The sequence below is a fragment of the Hydractinia symbiolongicarpus genome, chromosome 8, assembly GCF_029227915.1.
Source record: "Hydractinia symbiolongicarpus strain clone_291-10 chromosome 8, HSymV2.1, whole genome shotgun sequence".
Classification (NCBI taxonomy): Eukaryota; Metazoa; Cnidaria; class Hydrozoa; order Anthoathecata; family Hydractiniidae; genus Hydractinia; species Hydractinia symbiolongicarpus.
In genome coordinates, this window is record NC_079882.1 from 8,286,775 (window position 1) to 8,312,433 (window position 25,659).

Genomic DNA, 25,659 nt, shown 5'->3' on the forward strand with positions numbered 1-25,659 from the left:
TATTACAACACAATTAATATATTATCATTGGCAATCTATACAATAAAAGATTTAATTAAAAAATATTTACATCTTTAATATTTATAATGGAATCAACGGTGATATAACCGATGCTTATTTTCAGCAAGACAATCTTGTGCATTATTTGTCGATGTGACAGCCCTTTTTCTATCCAAACCTTTTCAATTTCTTATTAATCAAACATAAAAATCTTAGCTTGTGGCACTGTTAGAGTAGAACACATAAAAGATAATCAATTAGAAAAGCAGTCAACAAGCCAGATTTTAAGGAATTCACAAGACAATCTACAGTTTTAGGGCATATCTGCTTCGTTTATATTTAGTTGTTTGACATTTACATGCGGTTGTTTATACAAAAATTTAATTAAAAACAAAAGCTTCCTCGCTATGCAAAATAAGATAAGAAATTCATGTAAGGTATGTTACCAGACAACGTGTTATCAAAATTTGAAAAGAGTTGATATATGTCCTCGCTTGAAAGTGCAATCTTATACTTTTGCAGGACGTTGCGAAAGGTGAGCAAGGAACATGATCCTGACCCAATTTTATCCATTGCCTGAAACAACAACATATTGGTTATGTTACGTAAGGAATGATAAATGTTTCCAGTCATTGAAAAAAATTAATCAAAGGAGTGAGAATTATCCTACCCTGAATTCCCTTTGCATTGGTTTCAAATTTTTGCTGATTTTCGCTTGTATTTTAATCAACACGGCATCCAGCTGAGAATTTCCTGTGAAATTTTTTCTTTCCTAACATGAAAAAAACAAAAGAATGATCAACTATTAAAGTGGTAAACACGTTGGGGTATAGCAGTGCAATCTGATTAACATTCCGAAATTCCTAACTAACCTTTTAATTAAATTAAAAGTGCATGCCCTTTCTTTCTTAAATGATCTGATCAATGCGACTTAAATGAGTTGTAGGCGTAGAGATTTTGCAAAAAAACAACAACAACAGCAACAACCAAAACAACCAAAACAACAACAATAACAACAGTGACAACAACAACAACACGATTTATACAATGCTGTAAAAGTTTCCCAGGTTGTTTGCAACGTGGGTAAAAAAAATTCTGTAAACCAACCCTCAAATCTCTCGTTATGGATTTTTTAGATTACACCCGTGGTCTACTGCTTATATCGAATTCAAAGCCATTTTTCTAATTGGGCCGGGTCACGAGCATTCGATTTTTTGCTAAGTAGAAATTCTTTCTCATGGGTCAGCAACCTTGAAGAACGGGTTAAACTAATGGAAATAATTGAAGGAAATGTGTTCAGAAATTTGTCATATGAAATAAACACATGCATATGAATCACATGCACCTGCAACTTTATTCTACAACTTCTCCCCAATGTTTGTTTCCTTATGTCGAACCACTACTTAGCCGCTTACTTGACGAACTCGATGTCAAATAGGCAAAAAGCCCTAGAGAAAATTAAGCCCCCTGTTATAAGTGGAAGAAAAAACTATAAAAAGAAGCAGAGAGGGTCACCCTAAAAAAAATCGAACAAAATTGAACAGAAAAATTGTTTAAATAGCTACCATTCTTGAATTCTGTGGACTTGTGCTTTCATCGGAACTTGAAGATGTTTTTGCAAATTTTTGTGTTGGAGAGACATTTTTTGACAGATCCGGTGTAGGAGATGGTAAGCAGAAAACGCCAGTAACTTTTTGGAGAAACTCCACATAAGATATTCTAGAAAACAATTCGAAAAGATAAAAAGCTTTCTAAAAAACACCTAAATAACCATTTACTCATTTTAAAGCCTGAAATTTGACGTTATTCATTTTCACATATAATTGTGTGCATCTAATACATTTTTTCTTTTAATTAAAATCCGCTGTATAGCTTGTCTCCTATATCATACAGATAAAATTATTAAGTTATAGCTAGCCACTTAGGTTATAGCTAGGAAGACAAAAACAGAATTCTTAGGTCACAGTAGTTATAGAAAAGTAGTTGGTTTAATGAAGTTGAGAAAAAAGATCTTAAAGATGTACTTAGATAGCTAGTCATGTGACCCTAGCATTTACATGTTGTTTAACGTAGCATTTCCTAGCATTTTCAATTTGAATGATATAGTTTTTGCATATATAACTTCGTTCCAAGGGCGTCTACATGCTGCAACAAAAGATAAATCATCTATGGACGAAAATAACTTTTTAATTTGAAAACTAGGTGTAGTTCTTAGCTAAAAAACAGATTAGATTGTAACTCAGTTGGTTAATCAGATTTCATTTCCAATCAAACTGTGCATTATCACGCTTGTTTGTGGGCTGTGAATTATCACTTTTACCTGTTAGAAGTGATTTTAATGTTGAATTTCAATAACAACGAATACAATTGATTCATACTGATGTGTACATCGCATTTTTCTAACAGACCTGAAAACAAAGGTAGATAAAAGGAGATAAATCAAAACAATACAATCAAAGGATAAGAGAATAAATGAATGAATGAATGAATTTTTAGGAAAGTGATACGTAAGTAACTAGAAATTTAAGCTTGAAAAGTTGTAAGTACTTTTAGCCATTAAAAGAATTCTCTCTGACTGGATAACTCACTGTTGTACTTACTTTGCAGTACATCTATTGTCACTGTATATTGATTCATTTTATCAGCATATTTAAGAAGCTTGGACAAGATTTGTCGTTGTGATGTGATCTAAATGCAGTAGATTAAATGTTCCTTTTATGGAAAAACATTTTTTACATCTTCAAATATACAACATTAAAAGTTTTAATTTTATGAAATTTAGTTAATACACCTTGGGGAGTGGATATTTTGCGTCACAGAAATTACTCTTAAGTTTCTAGCGTGAAGCTTTTATAAGCAAGCCTTCTTTTTAAATTTAAAGAAGCGTACGGGGAGGGACCGTCGTCCTGCTACACCCTGATAGCACGAGACTTTTTTATAAAAAGAAAGTCTTTATGACCTCATTGACTGGTCCTGGTGATGTTGTGAATATTATAGTAATAACTTCAGAAAATTAAAAATATGTTTTTTGAAAATCAAATGTCATACAAGATTAATAAAATCTATTCTTTTTACTTGCTAATTTACTCTCATTCGCGCTCAAACTTAAAGTGTGACTAACCTTGTAAATTTCGATAGATTTAAAAGATGCAAAATCTTTATAGGTGATGTCATGTTCTGTAAGACACGTGTCCGTAACTGGTAGATCATTTATCTTCCTTGTAAGTTATCAGTCATCACGAGGATAATAAATTATTTTTTTCATTACACTTACATGATGAAACAGTTATAATTAAGAAGGCGGTCACGATACAAAGAGTTGAGGGAAAGTTTAAATGCTATTACTAAGTGGGCAGTATCGTTATTATTTAGCCACGTTTCCCTTTTACCTACAAGCATGGCTTGTCCTCTAAGCAACACGACAAGTAACAAAAAATTTAGCAACAAAAATCAATACTTCAATCATTGTTTGCAAAATGTCCTTTTTTCAGTTTCATGTTTTTGAATTTCGTGAATTAGATTTCATTTTGGTCAATGCTGTGGCACCACGGTCAATTTGTGCTATACGTCTTGTTTAAAATAGTAGTCATATATCTTTTTCTTGTTAAAAAAGGACGAGTTAGAGTCAGGCTTTGGTTTGGGGTTAGGATTTAGAACTGCCAATCTATCCTGTTCACCACGCAGTCATTAAAGTGAAAAAACGGAAATAATTTAGGTAAACACGATTTTTCGAAGATTTCACTTTAAATGGATGCTTAAGCCAGCCACAGCTATGCACTACGCTCAGGGTCAGATATTCCCACATCATTTTGAAAATAATTAAAATCAAAGTAGTGTCTATTTTCTGGCGCATTACATGGTAAATCACCCAGTTAACCAAACATTAAAATATGCACTGTCACGACCTCGCTTATTAACAGTATATTTAATGAAAATAGTATTTACGTATCTCCATAGCTATATACTATTTTATCCACCTCTGCTCAAGTATTATCGTGTTCTGAAAATATTTAATACTAGTTGTTAGCCCGTGGAAAAATCCACGGGTTCGCCCGTCGCAGCTAAGCTACCATTTTGCGTGACAGACATACGGACGGATGGACAGACGTATACGGGCATTATAATATAGATGTGAATTTATGAAACTGTTTTTTAAATCTGAAATGTAATAAAAAAAGCTATGAAGTTGTTCTAATATCTACCTTCTCCTCAAGGATACTCAAAGGACTGTATGTGCGTCTGTTTGTTTCCTCTTTGCTAATGTCAAACTCGACATTCATTTGAATTTCGTGTTGTGGAGTCTAGATTAAAGAACAGACAAAAAAACATGACAATATTATCAAAATATACTCCTGTTGCCTCTTAACCTCATCAAATTATGGAGTTTAATGAAATTATAAAAATACAATAAAAGAGTTCAGTTTCAGAACACAGCGCGAAACATTGACGAATAAGAAACACACGTTAACAATAATTACCTGACATGGAGAGTTAATCCTTGTATTTGATTTCTTCAAAATACTACAACGCCCTTCCTTAGGGCCCACGCCTGGTTGTTGGACAGATGCTAAAAACTCTTTGTATGACAAATATTCATCATTCGGTATGTTACAAACTCCCAAAAATTCCTAATTGATAGGTGAAATAAGAATTATTAGAATGTTAACGAAACTGCGATCACGGGGGTAGGTGTTGCAGGTGGGTTATTTATTATTTTTGTAAAACAGAATGTATTTCATATTATAATTGCGCTTCCAACTGATCAAAAATGATTTCTAAAAAAAACAAAAACACGACAGATTGAATACGTGATCTTTTTATAGGCAAACCAGTTTGCTACAAATCAACTGGTATTAATTCGAATAGACCACCCCTAAAATAACATGACGACCTTTTTTAATGGTCCAACAGATTGTACTGCAATTGACCAACCTACACATTTGATTACCTGAAATTGTTCTTGTGTGGTTTTTAAGCAAAAAGTGTTGATTACACTGTGTAGTTGCGTTATCTGAATGATACCATCATCAAATTTATCAAATGATTTCATCGCCTATATGGAAATAATAGACAGTGGCGTAGGTTGTTGCATACGACTTAATTACTGTCGACGCTCAACCGTTTTAAAATCTGTGACTTTTTAGTATGTGCGTCAAAGGAACAGAAAACTTAATGCCTCGAGGAATTTTGTGGTATTTTAAAGAATCGTTAAAGATATGATTACTAGTTCCAATATGGACGATGACGTCTTCCAAAAATGTCTATTTTTAAGATTTTGAGTTAAAACATGTACACACGTGCAATTTTAGAAAAACAGACATATCAGGCGTATGACCTGCGAATCTCTTCCGTATAGTAACAACAATTCAAGATAAAGAGACCGTTAATTATCGGTTAGAAATGATTTCATTATCTCTCTATTTGTTCGAAAAATAAGATTATAAACAACCATAAACTAAAATGATATCATATGTTTTGGATTTTATGAAATATGGAAGTTCCAAAGAATATAGCTATCGAGTCTCCTACCTTATAGATGGCAGAAATTTTATTGATAATACGCTTCTTTAAAGTTCGAATAACATCCGCCATGTCCATGCCGACTGCGTTCATTACAACAGACGGGTTGGATAAATCACGGCCAGATTTGGAGAGATAACTTGTTGTGCTACATTCAAAAGCTCTCAGGAATGCTCTGTATGAAATTTTGTCATTGTAAGAAAGCCCAATCCTATGTAAAAGCAATAAAATTTATCTGTCAAGAACTTCTATAATTCTGAAATTTCTAAGTATCTTAAAAACATCATAAAAAGTATCTTTTGTTAGACAGCGTTTAAATAGTGCATCAGTTAAGGAAATTTAAGGGGTCTGGGGAGAATTTTTTACCACGTGTTTTTTGTAAATGTTATAAGCTAGTTAACTAAGCTTTCTTCAAGGATATCAAATTGAGTTTCTGTTATGCGAGAGTTTAGACTTAAACGAATGTCTCTGAGCAAATCTCTAATTCAAATAAGTATTAAATATAAATTATTTTTTTAGAACAAACTCCAAAATTAAAATCGGTCTCATAAGCATAAAGTCAGCGGTCACATTCTACTTTTTAAAGAGTCCGTAAATTACTTATACTTGTTAAGGTGAGTGCAACCATTTTCTTAAAGCACCAAGAAGATAAGGATTTTCCGACATCACATGAGTAAAGAACAATAAAAAAAAACACTCAAAAATCGTAGTTAGTATTCTTGTTACAAAAAGTTCGTTTGCTTATACTCAACCTAATTTCCCCCTACCTTACTATTTCAAATTCCCAGTTATAACTAAAAATCAGAAAATACTAGATTTATGATGAAATTAAAATCTTTTTTTTTATGTTCGCTTTCTACACAACCTTTTAAGATTCAACTTTCTTTCGTTTTGCGTAATTACATCGCAATTAGAAACAACTTTTGTTATTCGCGTTAATTTGTAATTTTCACGGTACTTTAATAATATCCACTCGATTCTGGGAAAGTAGTAATAGCATCATAAAAAATAAAATACGTTTTATGCCATCATGGAAAATATGTGTACCAATAAAGCATACCTTCTTAACAATTTTTCAAGTTCGTTATTTTCCATATAGTAATGGCAATGCTGTAAGACCTTTTGAAATTCCGCTTTCGACAGGAAACCATCGTTATTAGCGTCGCAATCACGAAACGCTTTTCGCAAATTCTCGTATCCATCACGAAATTTGTCTCTATGGCATAACAATTAGCGATAAATTTAAAAACATTTTAATATAACTACTAGAAACTCGCGCTTCATGATACTGGCTGACAAATAGGAATTTAAGGAAAAGAGAATTACCTTAATCTATTTTCAACTTCTATTGCATCCATAAACTTGTTTATTTGAACTTGGTTTTTCAAAGCTGCATTGTTCATTGACTAAAAGAGAATACAGATGAAACTATAGCCAGTAACCTTTTGTTACCTACTAGAATAAATCTAACATTACATTGTTAGGGCTATCTTGGATATGTGTATGTACTGCAAAAAACATTGCATCATCACAATTCAAACTAATAATCATTTTAAGTATTTATCTAAATTTCTTATCATATCTATCTTTTTAACTGCGTATAGATCGCAAGTTAAAACAGCGAAAACAAGATTGATTCTAAACTGAAACTTCTTAGAAATTTTCCCAAAATGAATTTTAAGTACACGCTGTATACATACATACAAAGATTTTCCACTACCTTTTGTCTCTCCTCTTGCATTTTAATTTGAAGAATATTGTCATCGACAATTTTCGAACTAAATCCTTCGCCGTCTCCAGGTGCCAATTCTGAACCAAGTTTGTGAAGAAATTCTTTGTGATCTATACGATTGTTTTTGTCTGTATCGAACCTAAATGTGTTTCATTCATGGGATTAATTTATTTACAGAGTATATCTACTTATGTATCTAGTGAAGATGTTTCAAAATAATTTCGTCAAAAAAACGCAGTTCTGGAAAAAAATATTAGAAGCCCTCAAATACAGGTGCCAAAGGTTCCAGATGGGGTGGAATAAGTTTAAGCAAGTTTATTTTATGAGAGTTTCTTTATGTAGTCACTTAGAAAGAAACTTAGGTGCAATGTGTCACAACGGGTGTGATTCGAATGTAAAAAAAAAACACGTTTGAGCATTGGAATTTCAGAACTTGTTTTAAAAATCGGAAAACGTTCCAGTTGCGAGGGTGTTATTTGGCTTAAGTGAACAGATATATAGTTCCACTTTACCAAATGTTTACTTATCCAAAGAAATTAGGAAAGTTTAATATGGCAAATCTAAAGGACTAACGAAAATGGTTTCACTTAGTTCCACTTATCCGGTTTTTTTCACATATTGAGTGGCAATTGTATACACAGTAGAGTCGATAGAACACTAAACTTGTCTCTTCATTTATGAGAACGTTATCCAAAGTACCTACCTTTTCCACAGTTTTGTAAACTCTGTATCGTCTACCGGTATATTAAATGTTCGCAGTATTCTCTTTAATTCTTTTTTATTTATATACGTATTTTGATCACGATCAAAAGTTCGATACGCAGTAGCCAAGTCTTTCCATTGATCCGTTGCCTTCTCAGCTAACAAACGGAATGCTTTGTCAGCAGATATATTTTCAGGTGCTCGGCTGTCGTTAAATCTAGAAAAACAGAGCAGCGAATATGGTATATGTGTATTTGAGAATGCTTTATTTATAGTTGGGTTACAAGTTTTAGGTTAATTCTCCTTGATGTAACCAGTTTCTAATATTCTTCTTATTCATATGAGTATAAGGTCTTCATATAGAGGCGAGCTGGCTGGCCTATATCTAGGAAAATAATTTCGAGATAACCAATCATTTCTCTCAAGATTTGTGAGACATAGGCCATAGGCCATCAAAAACAATGTAAAGATCTAATGTAAAGATTTACATATGCACATTCTAACAAACAAAGAATTGCCAGAAGCTAAATAAAGGTACCTGTGATTTGTAAACAACCAAGGGTGTCCAACTTTTAAATCCTCTTGCCTTTCAAATTTTTCAAGAAACGTATTGTAATTGATTTTGTCACCTTCTTTGACGCCTAACACTTCCATTAATAAACCAAATTGTTCCCTGTTCAAAGGCATCATGAATTCTTCCAGCAACCTTCGAAATTCTGATCGTGTAATTCGAAAATCGTTATTAAAATCAGCTCGTTTGAATGCTTGCCTCAATGTCTGCATGTAGAAAATATTTTTCACACATTTTAAATCTCACATTTTAAATTACGAAAAAAAAGCAATGTATAAAGAATCAGGTTAATTTTTTTTCCATTTTGTTTACAACATCCGTCGTCATAAACATGCGTCGCTTTACCCCCTCCCCGTAAGTTGGCGTCATCTTTTAGAAAGACACTGATATGGAAGTATATGGAATATGGAAGTATTTCCACACGGTACTGATCACATTCAGTGTAGACATTTTCATAAGAAATTTTTGTTTAGTTAAGAAACATAGAATATTGAAAAGGCTGACGTCAACGGTTGTCACCTCCCCACCACCCCCGTCAACCAACATCAACTTTAGCCCTCACCCCGCCTCACCTAACGGTTGACGGCATTTGCGAATAATCCTCATGTAATTCCCTTAAAATTTTTCACTGTAAATACCTTTTTTGTTTCAATAATTTAAGATTATAGTCACAATAACGTTACTGTGTTATTTCCATTATTTGTGTATTCAATAGGACTGAAAAAAATAATGTATAATTTTTCATAGTAAATGCAGCTAACTTTTAGGCACTTTGGTGAAAATAATATAAAAAATATGTTTAAGATAATGTTAAATCTTAGTAGAAGTAACATTGTAGTTACCGCTGACTCTTCTTCCATTTTCTTTCTCAACAGAGCAAGAGCTTCTTCAGCTGTTTTTGATTGAGTTGCTTCAATAGGCTCGTTGTACCTGGAAAATATAGAGTTTAAAGTTTTTACCACAGCTTTGTTGTTTTTCACAATGTCAAAATTACTAATCTTTGAAACATTCTGATGGTAAAAGTCTGACAGTACATAGGGTCTGTCATTTACATTACATGTATTGGTTTATGTACAGCGAATTATAAATATGGTATACATTTGCTATATCTTTATGTATACGCAATGTCTTCCTCAGAGCATTTTTTCGCTTTCTGATATGTCGCGCCAGCACGCACATCCAAAACGAAACGAGATTGATGTATACGTCGACATTAATATACCTGCTCACGTTCCCAACTTGCTTAAAATACATCTAATCTTAGGCAACTATTTTTTTCCCACAATTTTTTTTTCTGGTCATAAGTAAAATATAAAAATATACGCTTTCAATACTCTGGTTTAAAAAAAAATTCAAACAAGGTTAGGTTTAATCCAGCATTTTTGAATTCCACTCTCTATTCGCTTTAAATGACTGGTCCGTTCAATTCTCGTTACAGGCATTTTGGAGAACAATACATATCAAAAAGCGAGAGCAAATGTGTTAATCGTTCCTACGATATACTTACCTATGATTTGACTTTTTGATTAGTTGTAGATTGCATAACTCTGGTTCTTGAAACACGCTCAAAAAGTCAATATAAGATAATTTGCCCTTCACAAAATTAAATCTAAAAGGGAAATTTTTAATTATTTTTAAGGTACTAAAATTGTTTTCTGCAGTATAAATATAAAACGAATAATATCCAACCGCGAGAGTAATGATGTAAAACTTTCTTCATCCAGATACAATTCTAGGTGTGTTAAAAGCTATAATAACGAAATTATTATTTAAGATGGAAACAAGTAAATGGAAACAGATTCCCAATATCAAATATAGTTTAAATAAATATGCTTAATATTGTGTACCCTAGGAAGGCGATGAATATGTATTCTTTCTTTCTTTGGGGAAGCTAGCAGAGAGCGGAAGGCAAGGGGTGCTTAAAATGGAAAATTAGAAACACTTTTCTTTTTGCAGTACCATTAAAACATATCCATATAATAAACCGAACTGTGAATTTAAAAAGAATTGCCAATATCTCACCCTTCGAAATTCTTTCTTGGATATTTTCCCGTCAAGATCTTCATCAACCTTTAGAAAGGTTTTCCGAAAACTTGAAGATCTTTGTAAAACAAAATTCTAAAAAGAGAAGTCATGGAAAATGTTTGATTTACAAAGCATTAACACTGCTTCGAATTGTGCTTGATATCAAAACATCAGTAGACATACCTTAAAGAATCGAAATGTTTTTAAACAAGTTGAGTTAGGAGTTAACCATAATAACATACCTTAATGTGCTCAAATACTTGTTGAATAGTTATTGAAGAAGCAAAAAGTTGTTGATTCAATGTTTCTTGGCGTGACCTTTAAAATAAGTAAGTTTTCACTTGAGAATTATATTGATTAAAATTCTATCAATTTCTTCTTAAAGAAAGGGACAGTTTAGCTGCCATTAGAACTGTTTTGATGCGATGTTATGTTATGTTAAATTTATGAAATTTTCGCGAAATTTCAATTTAGTGGATGCGCATAAAGCTGACGAATGAATAAATATTATATTTGATTTCCTCAAATAATGTATATTTTAGAGAAAAAATATACTTGTTGCAGATATTTCTTTCGAGGTAGCTATTTTTCGAGCAGATGATCACGCATCTGAACGCCACTAAATAACTAAACTCAATTTTTACAGGAACTTGAGGATATCTTTACGTTTTTAAACTCAAGGCAGGTAAATGAAAAATATAGATTGGAGAAACTGGAGCTAAATACTTTTCGTTCATTCCAGATAGAATAAATTGAACAACTATAAGAATATAAAAAACATGCATTGCTCATGATACAAATATTTGTTGAAAATATAATAATACGTTCTAACGGTAGCTTGCCCTTGAAAACTAATGGGGACAAAAATATTTGTTATGATGCGCACCTATCCAAATCTTACTGAAAAAAAGCGCGCAATTACCTTTCTTTCTGATATTTTAAACTGCTTTTTATTTTCATGTCGCTTTCGTCGTGAATTCTCTTACTGAAGCCATCCAAATCGTTAGCGTGAATGTTCACTCCCTGAACAAATGAATGCAATTTAAAATTATCTGAATTTGCGAAAAAAATACTTATTATTAAGGTATATTTTATTTTCTCTGATTGCATATTTTAAAGGGCAAAATTTATCTTTCATGCTTTAAAATTATTCAAGTTTTTTAACCACAAAAAATGCTTAACTCCTTTACGATTGGGAGGTCAAACTTAGGTCGGTCAAACTTAGTTCTAAAATTAGACGCAAAATTTACCAATTTGTTCATAAATTCACTGAATTGAATTTTACCATCGTGATTTTCATCGCACTTTTCCCACATTCTGCAAAATAAACAGTAAGAAAAAATACAGGTTTATTGATATAATAATCTGTGCATGAAAATTCTACCTAGCACCGTCAAACATATTTTATTATTTCTGCATACGGACAAGAAAAAAGCACCCCGGTGAAGGGTGATTTGTGCTAAGAGAGAATTCGAACAACTTTTGTTGATTTCCAAGCGTGCGCGAAGTCGTGGTAAGTATATTTCAAAATAAATAAGTCAAAAGAGATTTGATTGGACAATTATTTTAATTACGCGCGAAATGCAATAAAAGTTAAACAAAGTTTGCTACATTTCTTGTAAAGAAAAAACCTTTTCGTCGAGTAACATCGTGCGTAGTAGCGGCTTATCAATTGTGTGAAAATGCTTGAATTACCTTTGAGGATGACGGAGGTGAGAGTCGTAAGTTAGGTTCGAGTCTTACCTGTCAAAATGCTCGTTTGTAATGGGTAAGGTATATTTGTTCAGCAAGACGGCAAGTTCCTTCTTTGATATAAAACCATCTTGATCCAAATCAATTGTTGTGTAGGCCTTTGTGAAGGTACCCCAATTGTCTTGGATCTTATCCCGAATTAACTTCTGAACCTAAATAGTGGTATTTCTCTTTAAACGCGAATGCTGCGAGAGAAAAAATAGGATATTTGGTTACATCAATTTAACACATACTGTAGACTGATTTAAAGCTGGCGGCGGCAGTGAATGCTTTGGCACATGTGACCCACGCAACCATGGATGGCCTTCCTGCAATAAAAAGCCAGTTTATTTTATGTAAGAGATTTCACATACTTTAGGGGAAAAAAGTGATTGCGGAAGAAACTTTTGAGGTTTTTGCGATATTTGAAGAAGTCAGAACTAAATAAAAAATTCGTAAAAAGTTTTTCCCTACAAAAGAGTGTTATCCGCAAACACTTTCTTTTATGATGTGATTCATATATAAATAACAACTTTCATTAAATGTATGTAGCTCTAAAATGAGATACTCAGATATTTTTGTAATGCGCTTTAAAAAAGTACATACAAAAAAGGCCAAGTGCCAAGTCCGGTCTATTGTTTCCTGTAAGACGCCAACCCAATCCACCCCCCCCCCCCCCATCTTCCCCACAAAATTGTTACCTCAGTTTCACACTCCTCAAACATATTTAAAAATTCATGATATGATATCGTTTTCTTCTTTTTAGGATCAATAATTTTCATCAACTCGATAAACTGCGCGTCAGTTATTGTTGTTGGGAAATTTGATAAAACTTTGCGAAATTCTTTCCAATTCAGACAGCCATCTTTGTTCTAGGTACATAAAAGATATGCGATATGTTTAATAATAATAGAATTATCGTGGGAAGGAATTATGGATTAAGAAGTAGAAAAGAAGAAAAAAAAACAAAGAAAAAATGAAAATAAACAAAAAAAATATTTTAAAGTAATATACATCGTCAAGCTTTAGAAATGAAGATTTTAATGAACCATGGTGTTCAGATACAAGTTTCTTCATTAGACTAAAGATTGATTCAGGAGCCAACCGTTCTTCGTCGCCTCTCACTGGATTGTACCTAAAAAATACAAGTATGCATTTAATTTGTCAGTTTTTGTCTTTAACATATACTGTATTCGTTTATATCATTAATTTGAATCAAAATAGCTTTCAACGCCTTTCGTGTTTTACACGGCAAAAAAGAAATAGGTGAAAAAACATCTTCCTTTCCAGTGCCTTTTTTTTCAAGTTGTCATAGTGGTTCAAAGCTACCATGAAAAAGCAAAAGGGCTATTTGTTATCGATGTTGTTTCAACTGTTACTGAAACCACGAATACGTCAAGAAATTTTAAGGCTACAATGTTTCGCTGGATACTTACACGTGGCTTTTCTTGTACGGTAGTGCATAAGAAGGATCTCTGGTTGATTCAAATTTTCTTAAAAATTGTTTATATTGAATTTTATCAGTTTCTTTGAAACCCAGCCTAGAAAAATAAAATTTTTGACGAAATGTGCAGAAATGTGTTAAGCCTAACTTGTGGGTTGGGCAATGGACTACAAAATCTCATGTAAATAATTTTAAACGTAAAAAATCGTACGCAAATATTTCTTAAGGCACCATATCATGCATAGACGCTGCGATTTCTTTTTTTGAACTACATCTAATTAAATTGTACATGCCAACCGAGCACAATTTTACTTAACCTCGCTTTATGTTGCTTGATTTGTTGGCTGCTCTGTAATCTAATTAATGTCGCCTGCTTTGATGTCTGCTTTTAAAGTTTTGCCAACAGGTGGTATTTTGGTGTATCCTAACCCTATTTGGTCCGGGGTTTTTTGAACATACTATGACCGGGGGCGGAATCAGCCCCCACCTCCCTACAATAACTTTTCATAGGTTTGCTCAAATTGAATCAAACTTGGCACACTTATAGTCATAAAAGGATCAAAATAGCAGCAATAAATTTTTGCTTACGTTAGCACATTTTCTGTGACGTCATCAGATGGTTGAAAGTGCCACTATCTAAAATTTAATTACTTTTGTTCCGGAGCGAATTTTTGCATTTTGTTTAAAGTTTCTGACAGCTAAGTAAAAGTTGATTAACATATTTTCCGGTTTTTACGTGAATCGCTTAAAAAATTGATAAAAATTGCCCGAAAATCCGGGTTTTTCCGACTTTTGGGTGAAATACGAAAAAAATCAGGAAATCGGATTAATCACGTGTCTAAATTATGCAAAATGATTCTTCCTAATAAAACAAAGTTGTCTTATAAGTTTCAAGTTCTAAGGATGATCCTAACAAGAGTTATTAAATTTTCCCCATTATAAGGATTTCATAGAGATTTCTAGGGGTAGTTTCGAGTAATGGCCAATATCAAGGCCTCTGAAAGGTATGGGAACTAAAAATTTGGCATGTAGGTGTCTAATAGATAAATATTGAAACTCAGTAAGTTTCATAGCCATATAACATAGCAATAAGGAGTTATTAAAAAAAACGTCAGGAGGGGAGGGGGTGTAATCCGCCCCCCGGCCCGAATAGGGTTAAATGCTTGTTTATTGTAACTCCCGGCTGACAATACTGCGACAAGAAGCGTAGTGAGAAATTTTCTTTGTGCTGGTGTGTTTTCCATTTTAAAAACTATTTAGCCAGCAATTACAGTAAATAGGAGTTCAAACATTCAAATTTTATTATAATGAATAAAACCTGAAAATTTTGTAAAAACGAGAGAATTTATTAAAGAAGGGTTATAGCTAATTACACACTAGGTGAAAGACCACAGTGCCGCAAAGAATATGGAAAAAATTGTCATATTTCTACGACTACGTATAAAAGAATAATAAAAAAATCAAGCGCTTCAGCTGTAATAAATATTTATTCAAGATCAATTTATTGTAAAAAGTTAGTTATTCAAAGCATAACTAAACTTATTGGGTAATCATGGGGTTCCCTATGACCAATTTGATGAAATTGGCAACTTCTTGTTTTTTGCAGCAGCTAGTGACATTCCCCAACTAGGAGAGAATACTTAATAAAATCGGTACAAAACTATAGGTTACAGTACTTGCTTGACTTTTTAGCAAAATAAGTTCTTAAAGGCCTATCAAAAACCTACACTGCCGCATTTTTGCATTATACAGCGCTGTATAAAGAGGGTCTTTATAGCACACCACCGCAATTTGATCTATTCTTCGTCGTAAAATTTCTAACATGTACATTCTGATTAAACATTTCCTCCAAGATTACACAGTTATGATAACTGTCCAAGAATTTGTGAATAGACATGAGGACAAAGTTGAAAGCTATCAAGCATAACGCAGTAATTCAGCGCAGCTGCAGTGAATATTAGCCCAAAAGACTATTAAGTTATCTAGTTGAGTAGACATTACTTTAGTAATGGATGTACATTAACCGAAAATAAGACGTTCAAATGAGTTATCACAAGTAAAAATGTGGGATCACAATAACCAGTAAAGAAAAGAAAAAAAATTACCAAAACATTTATTAGTTTTGGAAGGGTGGTGAAAGAATTTTGTCTTCTACGGTTAGTGGTACAGTATATGATTAATAGACCTGAGTACATGCAGAAGGTAATGTTTGACACAAAAATACAATCTAACCTTTGCATCCACGCTAGAAATAATTCTCTTGAAATAGGTAAACAAAAATTTGTCAACACTCTTTGCAAGTCAGATATGTCTATGTAGCCGTTATTATTGACATCAAAAGATTCAAATGTATGCTGAATATGGTCGAAGTTTTCCAGTATCTAAATGACAACCTTTCTCATAAAGTTGATAAAAGGTAACAGCAATTATTGTACATCTGTGTATTAATTAGAAGAATTGGGTTAAGAAATAAGACATACTTTTTCTCGTAGCTTTTTACTTAATTCTTCCATATTCACTCCATTTGTTGGTTTATAAAAGCAACTTTTTTCTTTTATTTTATCTAAAAACACAAAGGGTAACTATTTCCTATATTTCTAACGTCGGCCTAAGTTTGGCTAAAATTTCAAAATGGCAAGAAATAAGTGGAAATGGTTGTTTTAGACGCAGGAATTATCAGAGAATTTGTGGAAGATTATTTTTTGTAATATGGTTTTTCTGCATACTTTGCAGGATTTTAAGGCTCGGTGAATTCCTTGTGGCCATAGCAACGGCTTTATCAATCGACTTATGATATTACAGGCTCATATTTAACCATGTTGAATAGAACCAGCTACTTTAAGGGAACCTGTTTTCGCAAAATTGGAGAGTCCAGAATTTATATTTCATATTGCTGTTTTTGCTTAGGAGACATGAAATAAAGAGTTCTGAATGTAGAATTTGCATATCCATTATTATAGGTGTGTAAATCAAAGAAATTTTCCGAGAATAAATAGCGAGTTTCCCAGTAATTTATCCGGAAATGAATTTTCGCGAAATGCCAAAAACTGGTAAATATTGCGGACAAATAATTCTCTTAACGAAAATGGAAACTTGCGCAAGCGTCTTTTTCAATGTTTGCTTTACCATATTTAACCAATTACGAACACCACAATCAATGACCAGCTGCAGTTATCAAATCTAACACTTAAAATTTGCTCCTATTTGGGCGTGTGCTAAAAATCTGACTATGATGCGTTAAACAAATTTAAAGAAAAAAAAATTTTTTTTGACATGTTTTATCTTTTCGTACTTTTTCTGTGAAATTGTGTTTTTGTAGTATTTCTAATGAGAACATTTTCTACGAGCAAATAATTCAATGTAACAAAAAATAATTCGTCATTCATTCTTTACTATGAGAAGTAGTTGCAATTATTCGTCGCAATCTGCAAATATAAATTGTGCCATATTTGTTTTGAATATCATATATACTGCATTATTTCCTTCTCTCCAGTATATCCGCCTTTCTGGTATATGTTGAAAATATGAGATTGCTGTAATTTATATTGACTCCGTGTCGTATCTGCGTTTACCAATACTTCCATCACGTATAGGAGAGTACAAGTATCATTTTACAACAATTTCGAATACATACATGCACAAATTTTTCCAAAGTTTATTTGTCTTTTTATGCTTTTTTATGCATCACAATTCTGTGACTGTTTTAAAAATTGCTATTTTTTCCGTTGAAAATAGTACTAACTTAATTTCTATGCTTTCAAATAATATCACCTCTTTAGTATTCCCGCCTCTCTAGTAACCCTACCTTTATTTATAAGGTTAAAACTCGAATCCCGCAGAGGATATAATAGAACACTAGAAGGAGAAATGAGTTTTTCATAACACTAAAAAGAGAAGTAAAACGCAACTTGGGAAGATCATTAACAAAAAAGAAGTCAGAAGCAAAATAACAGTCAAGATAGTTTAGTTAAAGTTCTTGATACTTACAACTTTATTAAGGCTTTTTCAACATCTGTGAAATAAGAAGTGAAGTTCGACCTGGGTAGGGTAGAATATTCTCAAGCAAAAAGGAAAAAACAAGTTAAGGCAGTTTTTGAAGATTTAAACGTATTTTGTTTGTTTTTGTTTTTCAAGCATCAAATATATTTCACAAACAAATATTATGGATATGGAAATACAAATGTTAGAGTATAATCGTTTACTTCAAATCGTCGGTTTCAAAGTTGGTGTTTAGAGGATTCAATCTTAATGTCAATGGAAATACACTTCGAGATAGACTTAGATCCTCTCAGACTCATCGCATACAGCGTATCAAAGTGAAATACACTTCTTTATAATCCAACTCGTCACGACTGATTTCTTTAAATTACGCTTCCGTGATATCATCTGCGCTAATTAGGAAAAAAATGTCTTGCATTCATATCCTATACCACCAGTAAATACAGAGATGTAAAACTCCCTTGATCCACTTGTATTATGCGTTCGTTGTTATGACGTTTCTTCTCTTGCTCGTTTTTGGTGTAACAATGCTTAAGATAAAAGACTGAATACCTCTTAGCGCTTGGGTCATATACCCTTACATCGAAAAATGTCATTTAGCTCATTTTACAAAATCCTCTCGCAGAGACGTCTAAACAAACTTCATAATTACGTTTAGCTAATTTAACGAATAACTCATTTTAAGAAGTGTGGGTTACACTCATCTTTAAGACCTCCATTTTGTAACTATTCTGTGATATCCCGTACTTCACTAGTATTATGATTTACCTAGGATAGCCTCTTCAGTTCCTTATGGTACTGTTATCAATGAGGGTCCTGCAAAGGGGGTCCTATAGCATTTCAAACTCCCATTTGAGCTACAGAAGACATGCAAGTACACTAGACAACCGCCTAACATATAAATCCTATTCTCATGGTTAATGTTAAGGATCGATTCACACATGTTCTATCTGTCTGTCCACGAAATAGTGTGTAAGTTAAAGACGGTCGACTCCGTGGATTTTTGTACGGGTTATTCCGACTTTACTAGTCGTTAACCCATAACATAATACGCCTGAAAAAAACCCAAAAATCGGCCAAAAATCCGATTTTTGGGTAAAATAAAAAAAACAGGAAATTGGATTAATTACGTGTCAAACGTTTTGGAAAAAGAGGTTCTCTTTGATGGGATAAATTGTGTTGTCAGTTTCAAGTTCTAAGAATAATAATATCCTTATAATGTCATAATAGAGATTTTTCGAAGTAGTTTCGAGTAATAACCAATATCGAAGGCTCTAAGAGTTTTGGGAACCTATTTAATATGTAAGTATAAAAACTTAGTGAGTATCATAACCATTCAGTATAGAAAGAAATAGTTATAAAAAACCCCGACAGGACGGGAACGGAATAGGGTTGTATTTCTTAATTTTTGGCAAATCTTAACCTCAACGTTTTTATAAAACAGGTTCTTATAAAAATCACGTGTAAATGTAAAAAAATACCTGGACTTCTTCTGCTTGTGGAAGTTAATATTGGTGTCACCACTAAAGATCTATATAGATCTTCTGGTGGATGTATATTCATAGTTGATGCCATCTAGATTTTTCTTATACAATTTTTTTGACAACTGAAAGTAAAAGTTTGTCTCTCCTTTTTGTTTTTACGTAACCACTAGCAACGATATCAAATTATTAAACTGTAACATCGACACACAATGCGTTTCGATAATAATTATCTCAATATGACCTCCCACACTTTCAATGTTATTATAACTTTCTGCATGTAAAAATGAAAGTGTAAATTGCTGTAATATTACCAATTATCAACGCAACAGAAGCATTATATTCGTTTGTTTAAGCACAGCATCTTGTAAGCCCGGTTTACACATGCCAAATTTTCAACAAAATTTGTGCCTGGTTTTCACTATCCTGGATTTTCTCGGGCTACTTCTTTATCTGGGATGAACTTTCTTTTATAAGAACTAGTAGGTCTGAAATTGAGCCTAGTGGTTAACAAATTCCATTGTTGGTCGTAGTAATGTAAAATGGTTTTGACATTTTCTAATTGCAAAACTGTTACCCAATTACACCTCCCCCTACCACGGCCATGTACTCACGGCATCCATCTGTTATAAAGGAATAAGAGTAACCAGGAAGGTAAGCAGACTACATGTGGTTTAAAGATTTAAGTAGCCTTGTGGATTTATCGAAAATATCGATTTTATGTTCTTTAAGTTTACATCTAACCAGCGTGTACATATTTTTCTTGTCTTTTTATATACTGTGCTGTTAGTTTTAGAACTTATACTTGTGCCTTTAACTTGCTCTATTTTATTATGCCGTTGTGCAAGGCTAGTTTGCACAGTTAAATACATGTGCACAGGGAAAATAAAGTACTTCAGAGACGATTATGAGAAACGAATGGCTCAGGGTTGAAACGCTGCAGGTTAAAGTACCCTCACTTTTACAGCTTAGTTTGCACGTAAATCAAACCTCGTTCCCGGGGCATTCCGTTACGTAATAGCAGCTCAAGGACCGAGAGGTCCTGGAAACGAGTATGACGTAAATTATCTGAGAAAACAGATTTTTGTCACTAATAACAGATTTTAGTTCCTAATTATTAATGTTAAAGTTTCGTTAAAAATAATAGCGCCTAATTTATACTTGTTATATTATAATTAAAATTCAAAAAAGAAACATAATTCGTTTCCAGAGTTTCCAGAGTTTCATGCTAAAAATATACTTTTGATCTTAGCATGAGGAGAAAAAAAGCCTGGGTATGAACGATAGTGGTGTATCATACCAATTAGGAGGAAATTTTAATTATTATATCTTACGCAAACTTATAGCACACTGCATAGTAGGAACATTTTTTCTGCTGTTATGTGCGTTTCTTCTTAAGAGCTTATGAACTTTCACTTCCTTTCAGTATCACGTCAATGCAATCTCGTTCTTAAGGCTCCTTTCTGTCTGCTTTCTGATATGTAGCCAACATGCAACGAGAAAAAAGATGCTCTGAAGACAAGTTTGACGTCAATGTGTTTAACTTTTGTAACGACGTGTAATAGTGATTCGTATTAGCATTATATAGTCCTGCGTGATAGGACCTGTTTTGATGAGGTGCGTGTGAATTGTTTGAATATTAGTTTTTAAAAGCCCTGACATAAATATTTGCTTTTGACGTCACTCTAAAAAGCGCAGGTTCACTAGAAATACTGGAAACTCATTTTTTGTTTTATGGAAAAAATACTGGCACCTATTTCAAGGAATTGACGAGTCTTAAAAAATTTGAATTACTTAACTTACGTATGTGAACCAAAGATGGTAAGTAGCGACGGGTAAATTCTGGTAAAAACTTAAGAAAAGCATGTATTTGTGCACAAATTCCAGTTTTCTCTGTAATAATAGCCCTACTCTGTTTAAAAGGATTCCCAACAGCTTCAAAGGAAAATAGAGAGAATCTATTCGCTTGATATTAACCCTTGACGACTGGAATCACGTAGATCCAAGGTCAAGAAATTGGGCAGAAACAGCCCCACAGTTGAACCGCCATAACTCATGTGTAAACCGTCTAGTTCTTGTTCTTAGATATCAATTGCAACTGAAATTTTAAAAAGCTAGTTATTTTGTGGTCTAAACCCCACAAAACTAGCTAAAATAACTAATGAAAAGTTAAAAAAAGAGTGTATATTCTAAAGGGTTAATTTTGTACATCTAATATTTTTCAAACGTAACTTTTATTATCTTGACCATATGTTTTCAACGATAGCAAAATTTCAATATTTTTCTCGTTTATTCGGAGAGCTATTTTACCAAACGCCCACCCATAGAAGAGACATGCATTTTAACGACGTATCTGTTAAGCACATTGGATATTTCACAATAGAAAAACCATAAAAAATTTATTTTCAATTAACAGCAAGACTTGAGGTTGAGAAAAGTATGATGGCTGTTTTTTTGAAAAAAGTAGTTTGGTCTCGTATTTGTTGCTGCAATCTTTTTGATGTTTTTATTGTTGAATACGGAAAGAAGACAGAATTGGTGTTTAATACGCTATACAGTAACGAACTTATAGCAAACTTGTGCCTAGAATTTTTTTAACATGTTCACGCTAACTTTGGAAATTAAGTGCTTGTTTTTCTTTGTTAGACTGTGGAGGAAAAACTTAATAGCAAAGATTCGTACAAAACAAGTTTTTATCAAAATGGATATGCTACAAATAGCACATAGAAAAAACGGATGAATTTGACTACATCAACCTCGTTCCCAGGGCAATTTTTCGCTTTTTTGATATCCGAGACGTTTCTTCTCGCCGTCCGAGATTGTCAGAAAGAGAAAAATGGGCCTGGGGACGAGGTTGTGACTACATGTTAAACAAAAAGCCACCAAATTATTTTTGTTCTTTTTTATTTTTATGTTTGAACTGTTTCTTATACCTTTTAAGTATTTACAGTTGCATATAATTTTAACTACTGGTTGCTTACTACTCATACACCAACCCCGTACCCAGTATTTTCATCTTTAATACCAATGCTCTTGGAACGAAAATGCTATTAATCTTTTTCCGGCCAGGTTGTGCTTCTTTAATTAACTAGCAAATATGGTTACGAAGTACGAAGTGCCGACCCTCTTTGCATTTACATCGTGCCCCAGTTTGATTGATTTCACAGTTTTCAAAAATAATATATCAGTTTTTCTTGTTGCATAAACTTGGGTTGATCTGTAAGCTATAAGGTTTCTTATTTAACTTGTTTCTTGTTAACAACATGTGTCTTGTTATTGTGGATGTTGATCACCCCCCCCCCCCCCCTAATCCTATTAAATGAATGTTTGAGGGCCTTTTTGGCTTTTTTGACCCCGGATACGGCAAGACCCTGAGAACTACGTTATATCAACTGTTGTAAATGAAGCTTATAAAGTAAAATACGAAAGCAACGACCAATAATACTAAATTAAAAACTTCTCGGAACATAGGCTACAAATAGTTATTTTTAAATCAATGAACAAATTACCAAAAAGACTAGGAAATTGGATATGAACTGTAAATAAGAACCGAACGGAATGGAAAGTAACAGAACAATACTACGATATTTCAGCAAATTTATACCAAATTCGTAGGAACAAGAAAAGCCTGGCCTTTAAAGGTTTTTAAATTTAAAGGAGGTCCCTTCTTACCAAATTGAGCCTCAATAAATTTTTTATTCGTTCAATATTAATATAAATATTTTAAATCACATTACAAGAATTGCTTCTGCAGAGTAATATTTAGCTTGTTTGTTGTACGTTCAAATTGTTATATCCTTTTTTAAGTTTCTTGTCATGACATGAACATTGGACGTCACATGAACAACGTCCGCTGTGAATACAAATTTCGGTGAAATAAAACATCTCTTTCGTCACAGATAGGTAGCTGGGTGTTGAATATCTTGCAACATAATTTTGACACTTGAAGCAAATTAAATATTTGATCATATAAGGTAACAATGACAACTTATAAATAGAGTAGAGAAATATATAACTGTAAATGACACCATTACCGTACTAGCTCTCCCCCGTGTTGTCTAACCAAAAGTGAGCCACTTTTACTTTTTTTCTTTCTTTGCCAAAATTCCCCTAATTTAAATTACATTTTATAAGTATTACGACAACTTTGTCGCTCTTCCTATCACTTTCTTTTCTCTCTTTTTGTTTCGTCAAAGTTTATCCACGATAATGTAAACTTTGTGTTTGGTTGACCACTGTGTCATTATTCTGTTTCATTAAGATTGGTGTGAGGTTTAACAGTTAAATATTTGTCTGCCGTGTTCTCTGTTTCTTCTCTATTTGATTTTTATTTGATGTGTTCTTTTTGGTTTGTTGATGTGTTCTTTTTGGTTTGTTGATGTGTTTTTTTGGTTTGTACTTTGTTTCTGTTCTATTCTCCTCCAGTTTTGTTTAAATTATTGAAATGTTATATTTGAGACAAACAAAATTTATTTGACAAAATATGACAAACTTAAGTAATTTGAAAATAATTCGGAAGTTATTTCAAACCAGACCCAAAATATTTCGAATTAATGTGTACACGTCTTTTTAATAAGAAGCTAGTTATAAGAACGTTGAGGCTAAGACTTTGCCTATGTATTATAACTTAACATGATAAATTTCTTTCAGTCCTAAACATTTTTATTCTTAATACTTGACTTTAACCGGAAGGACACTGAATAAGAGTATTTTAGGCTAAAAAAAAAATGTTAAAAAAGAATTTAGAATTTCTTATGTAATGGAAACATATGTAGCGGCATGAAAATACACTCAAACCACTGGCGGGCGTCCAAACGGTGTTGTTTAGGGACATGTCAAAAAGTATGGTAAATGGTGGCGTCCGGTGTTCGTGTTCTTAGAATTTTCAACAGCACGTAACGCGAAATGAAGATAAACGAAATGAAATAAAGTACTTATCTTATCTTACCTATATTTGCTACCATTAATACCACACAGATATATTTTGAATGACATTAAGGCACAAGCCTGGTCTTCCATAAATCAGCTCAGTGTGTGTGTGTGTGTGATGATGTGTGGGGGTTGCTCTAAAACTTTTCTGCTGGTGTCCAGAAAAGACCCCGTCCTGTTTACTCTACTCATTTAGCTAGGTTAGGTTTTAGCAAGCTATTAATTTTTTTTTTTAATAATATAGGGCTTCATGCATTTAAGATTTTATTCACATTCTATTATTTCACAAAAGTTATGATATTTTCGAAAACAATTATACAGTTCCACATTTTCCATGTTAGCTATTATTAATTGAGGGAAAAGACACCGCTTTACGCAGTAACTTCTTCATAAATTTTTTAGGCAAAATTTTGAAGTTTAGAATGCCAAACTCAACTGAAAAGACCCAATAATTCTGCGTCATTTTCCAATGAGTCAGCACAAGTCAATTATCATGCTCATAGGCCACCCTCAAATATATAATTGGTTAGCGTCAGCCGACCGACTCACTTCAAAAGGCGAAAGTTAAGTCGAAGTGTTGGTAATTTTGTAAAAAATAAGCCAAACAATCCACGAGCAATCTTTGACACGCAACAAAATCCACCATTTACCTTTTCAGCAGTCCAATTTCAGTTGTTACGTCTGAATGTTATTTCGATAGGGGACTGCGCTGAGCTACTCAGTGATATATTTCCTGTCTTGTATTTATACAGCAATACAAGGGAAAACCATGGGAACGATGTTGACTGACAAAAATCAAACTTAAAACGGAGGCTAATAATACAGTTGGTATACATTTAAAACGAATAACACAATATGGCTGCGAAATATAGTATTTTTGTAATTTTTCGGGAAAAATTTTTATCCAACTGACTGACTGACTGACTCACTTTTGTAATTAGAAATGACGCTAACCAAACATATTTTCGATGGTGGCCTTGTACCACGGTGTTGTGCATGCAACGTGCTTGTAATGAATGACTTTAATCTTTATATACAAAACTTTAGCTAATGTTACTTTCATTATTCATAAATAAGGAAAAAATAGGAAATGTTTCCTAGGTATACAGTACTGTACAGTACTGTGAAAAGGTTTGTTAACATTGTGGTTCATGTTTATTTCATGTTACACACGAACCACGATGCGTATTTTTTTAACAATCGTGGACCTCATAACGATCATGTTTCGTGGACTACACAAACAACAATTAAACATTACACTGTAGCTTCCACGATAGATAACTTCCATTGTAAAACAAAAAAAGACTGTATTAGTTCATCAATTAAATCAAAAACCAACGGCAAAAAAATAAATTAACACTTCTTCGTAAATTTTTTTACGAGTGTGCGGGCGAGTGCGCATGCGATCGTACTTGTCTCAAGGAATGGCCTGCTATAGCCGCTATTCGTTTTTAAACTTTTAAAATGCAATCTAAAAAAACATTTCTATCGCCGTTTTTTGTTTATAAACTTTTAAAATGCGATC

The 25,659-nt window shown here is 33.0% G+C and overlaps 2 protein-coding genes across 2 annotated transcripts in view; one reads left to right on the forward strand and one right to left on the reverse strand.

Annotated features, from left to right (window-relative positions):
* Positions 1-19,367, reverse strand: LOC130653682 (EF-hand calcium-binding domain-containing protein 6-like). The gene is made up of 29 exons (XM_057456198.1): positions 19,206-19,367; positions 16,206-16,288; positions 15,958-16,106; positions 13,718-13,822; positions 13,296-13,416; positions 12,935-13,153; positions 12,536-12,610; positions 12,294-12,454; positions 11,801-11,867; positions 11,473-11,573; positions 10,793-10,868; positions 10,548-10,643; positions 10,215-10,273; positions 10,033-10,134; positions 9,368-9,455; positions 8,493-8,731; positions 7,956-8,171; positions 7,241-7,391; positions 6,847-6,926; positions 6,581-6,736; positions 5,530-5,731; positions 4,949-5,053; positions 4,479-4,628; positions 4,203-4,301; positions 2,601-2,688; positions 2,321-2,408; positions 1,566-1,719; positions 671-772; positions 1-576 (listed from the first exon to the last, which is right to left on the reverse strand). Exons 1-29 carry the CDS (start codon positions 19,297-19,299, stop codon positions 406-408), a joined length of 3,597 nt encoding a protein of 1,198 aa, XP_057312181.1. The 5' UTR covers positions 19,300-19,367; the 3' UTR covers positions 1-405.
* The window catches only part of LOC130655800 (regulator of G-protein signaling 7-like), a 17,868-nt gene continuing 5,507 nt past the window's right edge, over positions 13,299-25,659 (forward strand). Inside the window, exon 1 of the mRNA XM_057458600.1 lies at positions 13,299-13,429. The gene's annotated coding sequence lies outside the window, so the exon portion shown is untranslated. The remainder of the gene's footprint in view (positions 13,430-25,659) is intronic.

Coding starts and splice junctions, on each gene's coding strand:
- LOC130653682 (XM_057456198.1), bottom strand. CDS start 19,299: ATGGCATCAACTATGAATATACATCCACCAGAAGATCTATATAGATCT. Junction 8,172..8,492: donor TGGTTGTTTACAAATCACAG/GTACCTTTATTT, acceptor CTGTTTTTCTAG/ATTTAACGACAGCCGAGCAC. Junction 773..1,565: donor GTCCACAGAATTCAAGAATG/GTAGCTATTTAA, acceptor TTTTCATGTTAG/GAAAGAAAAAATTTCACAGG.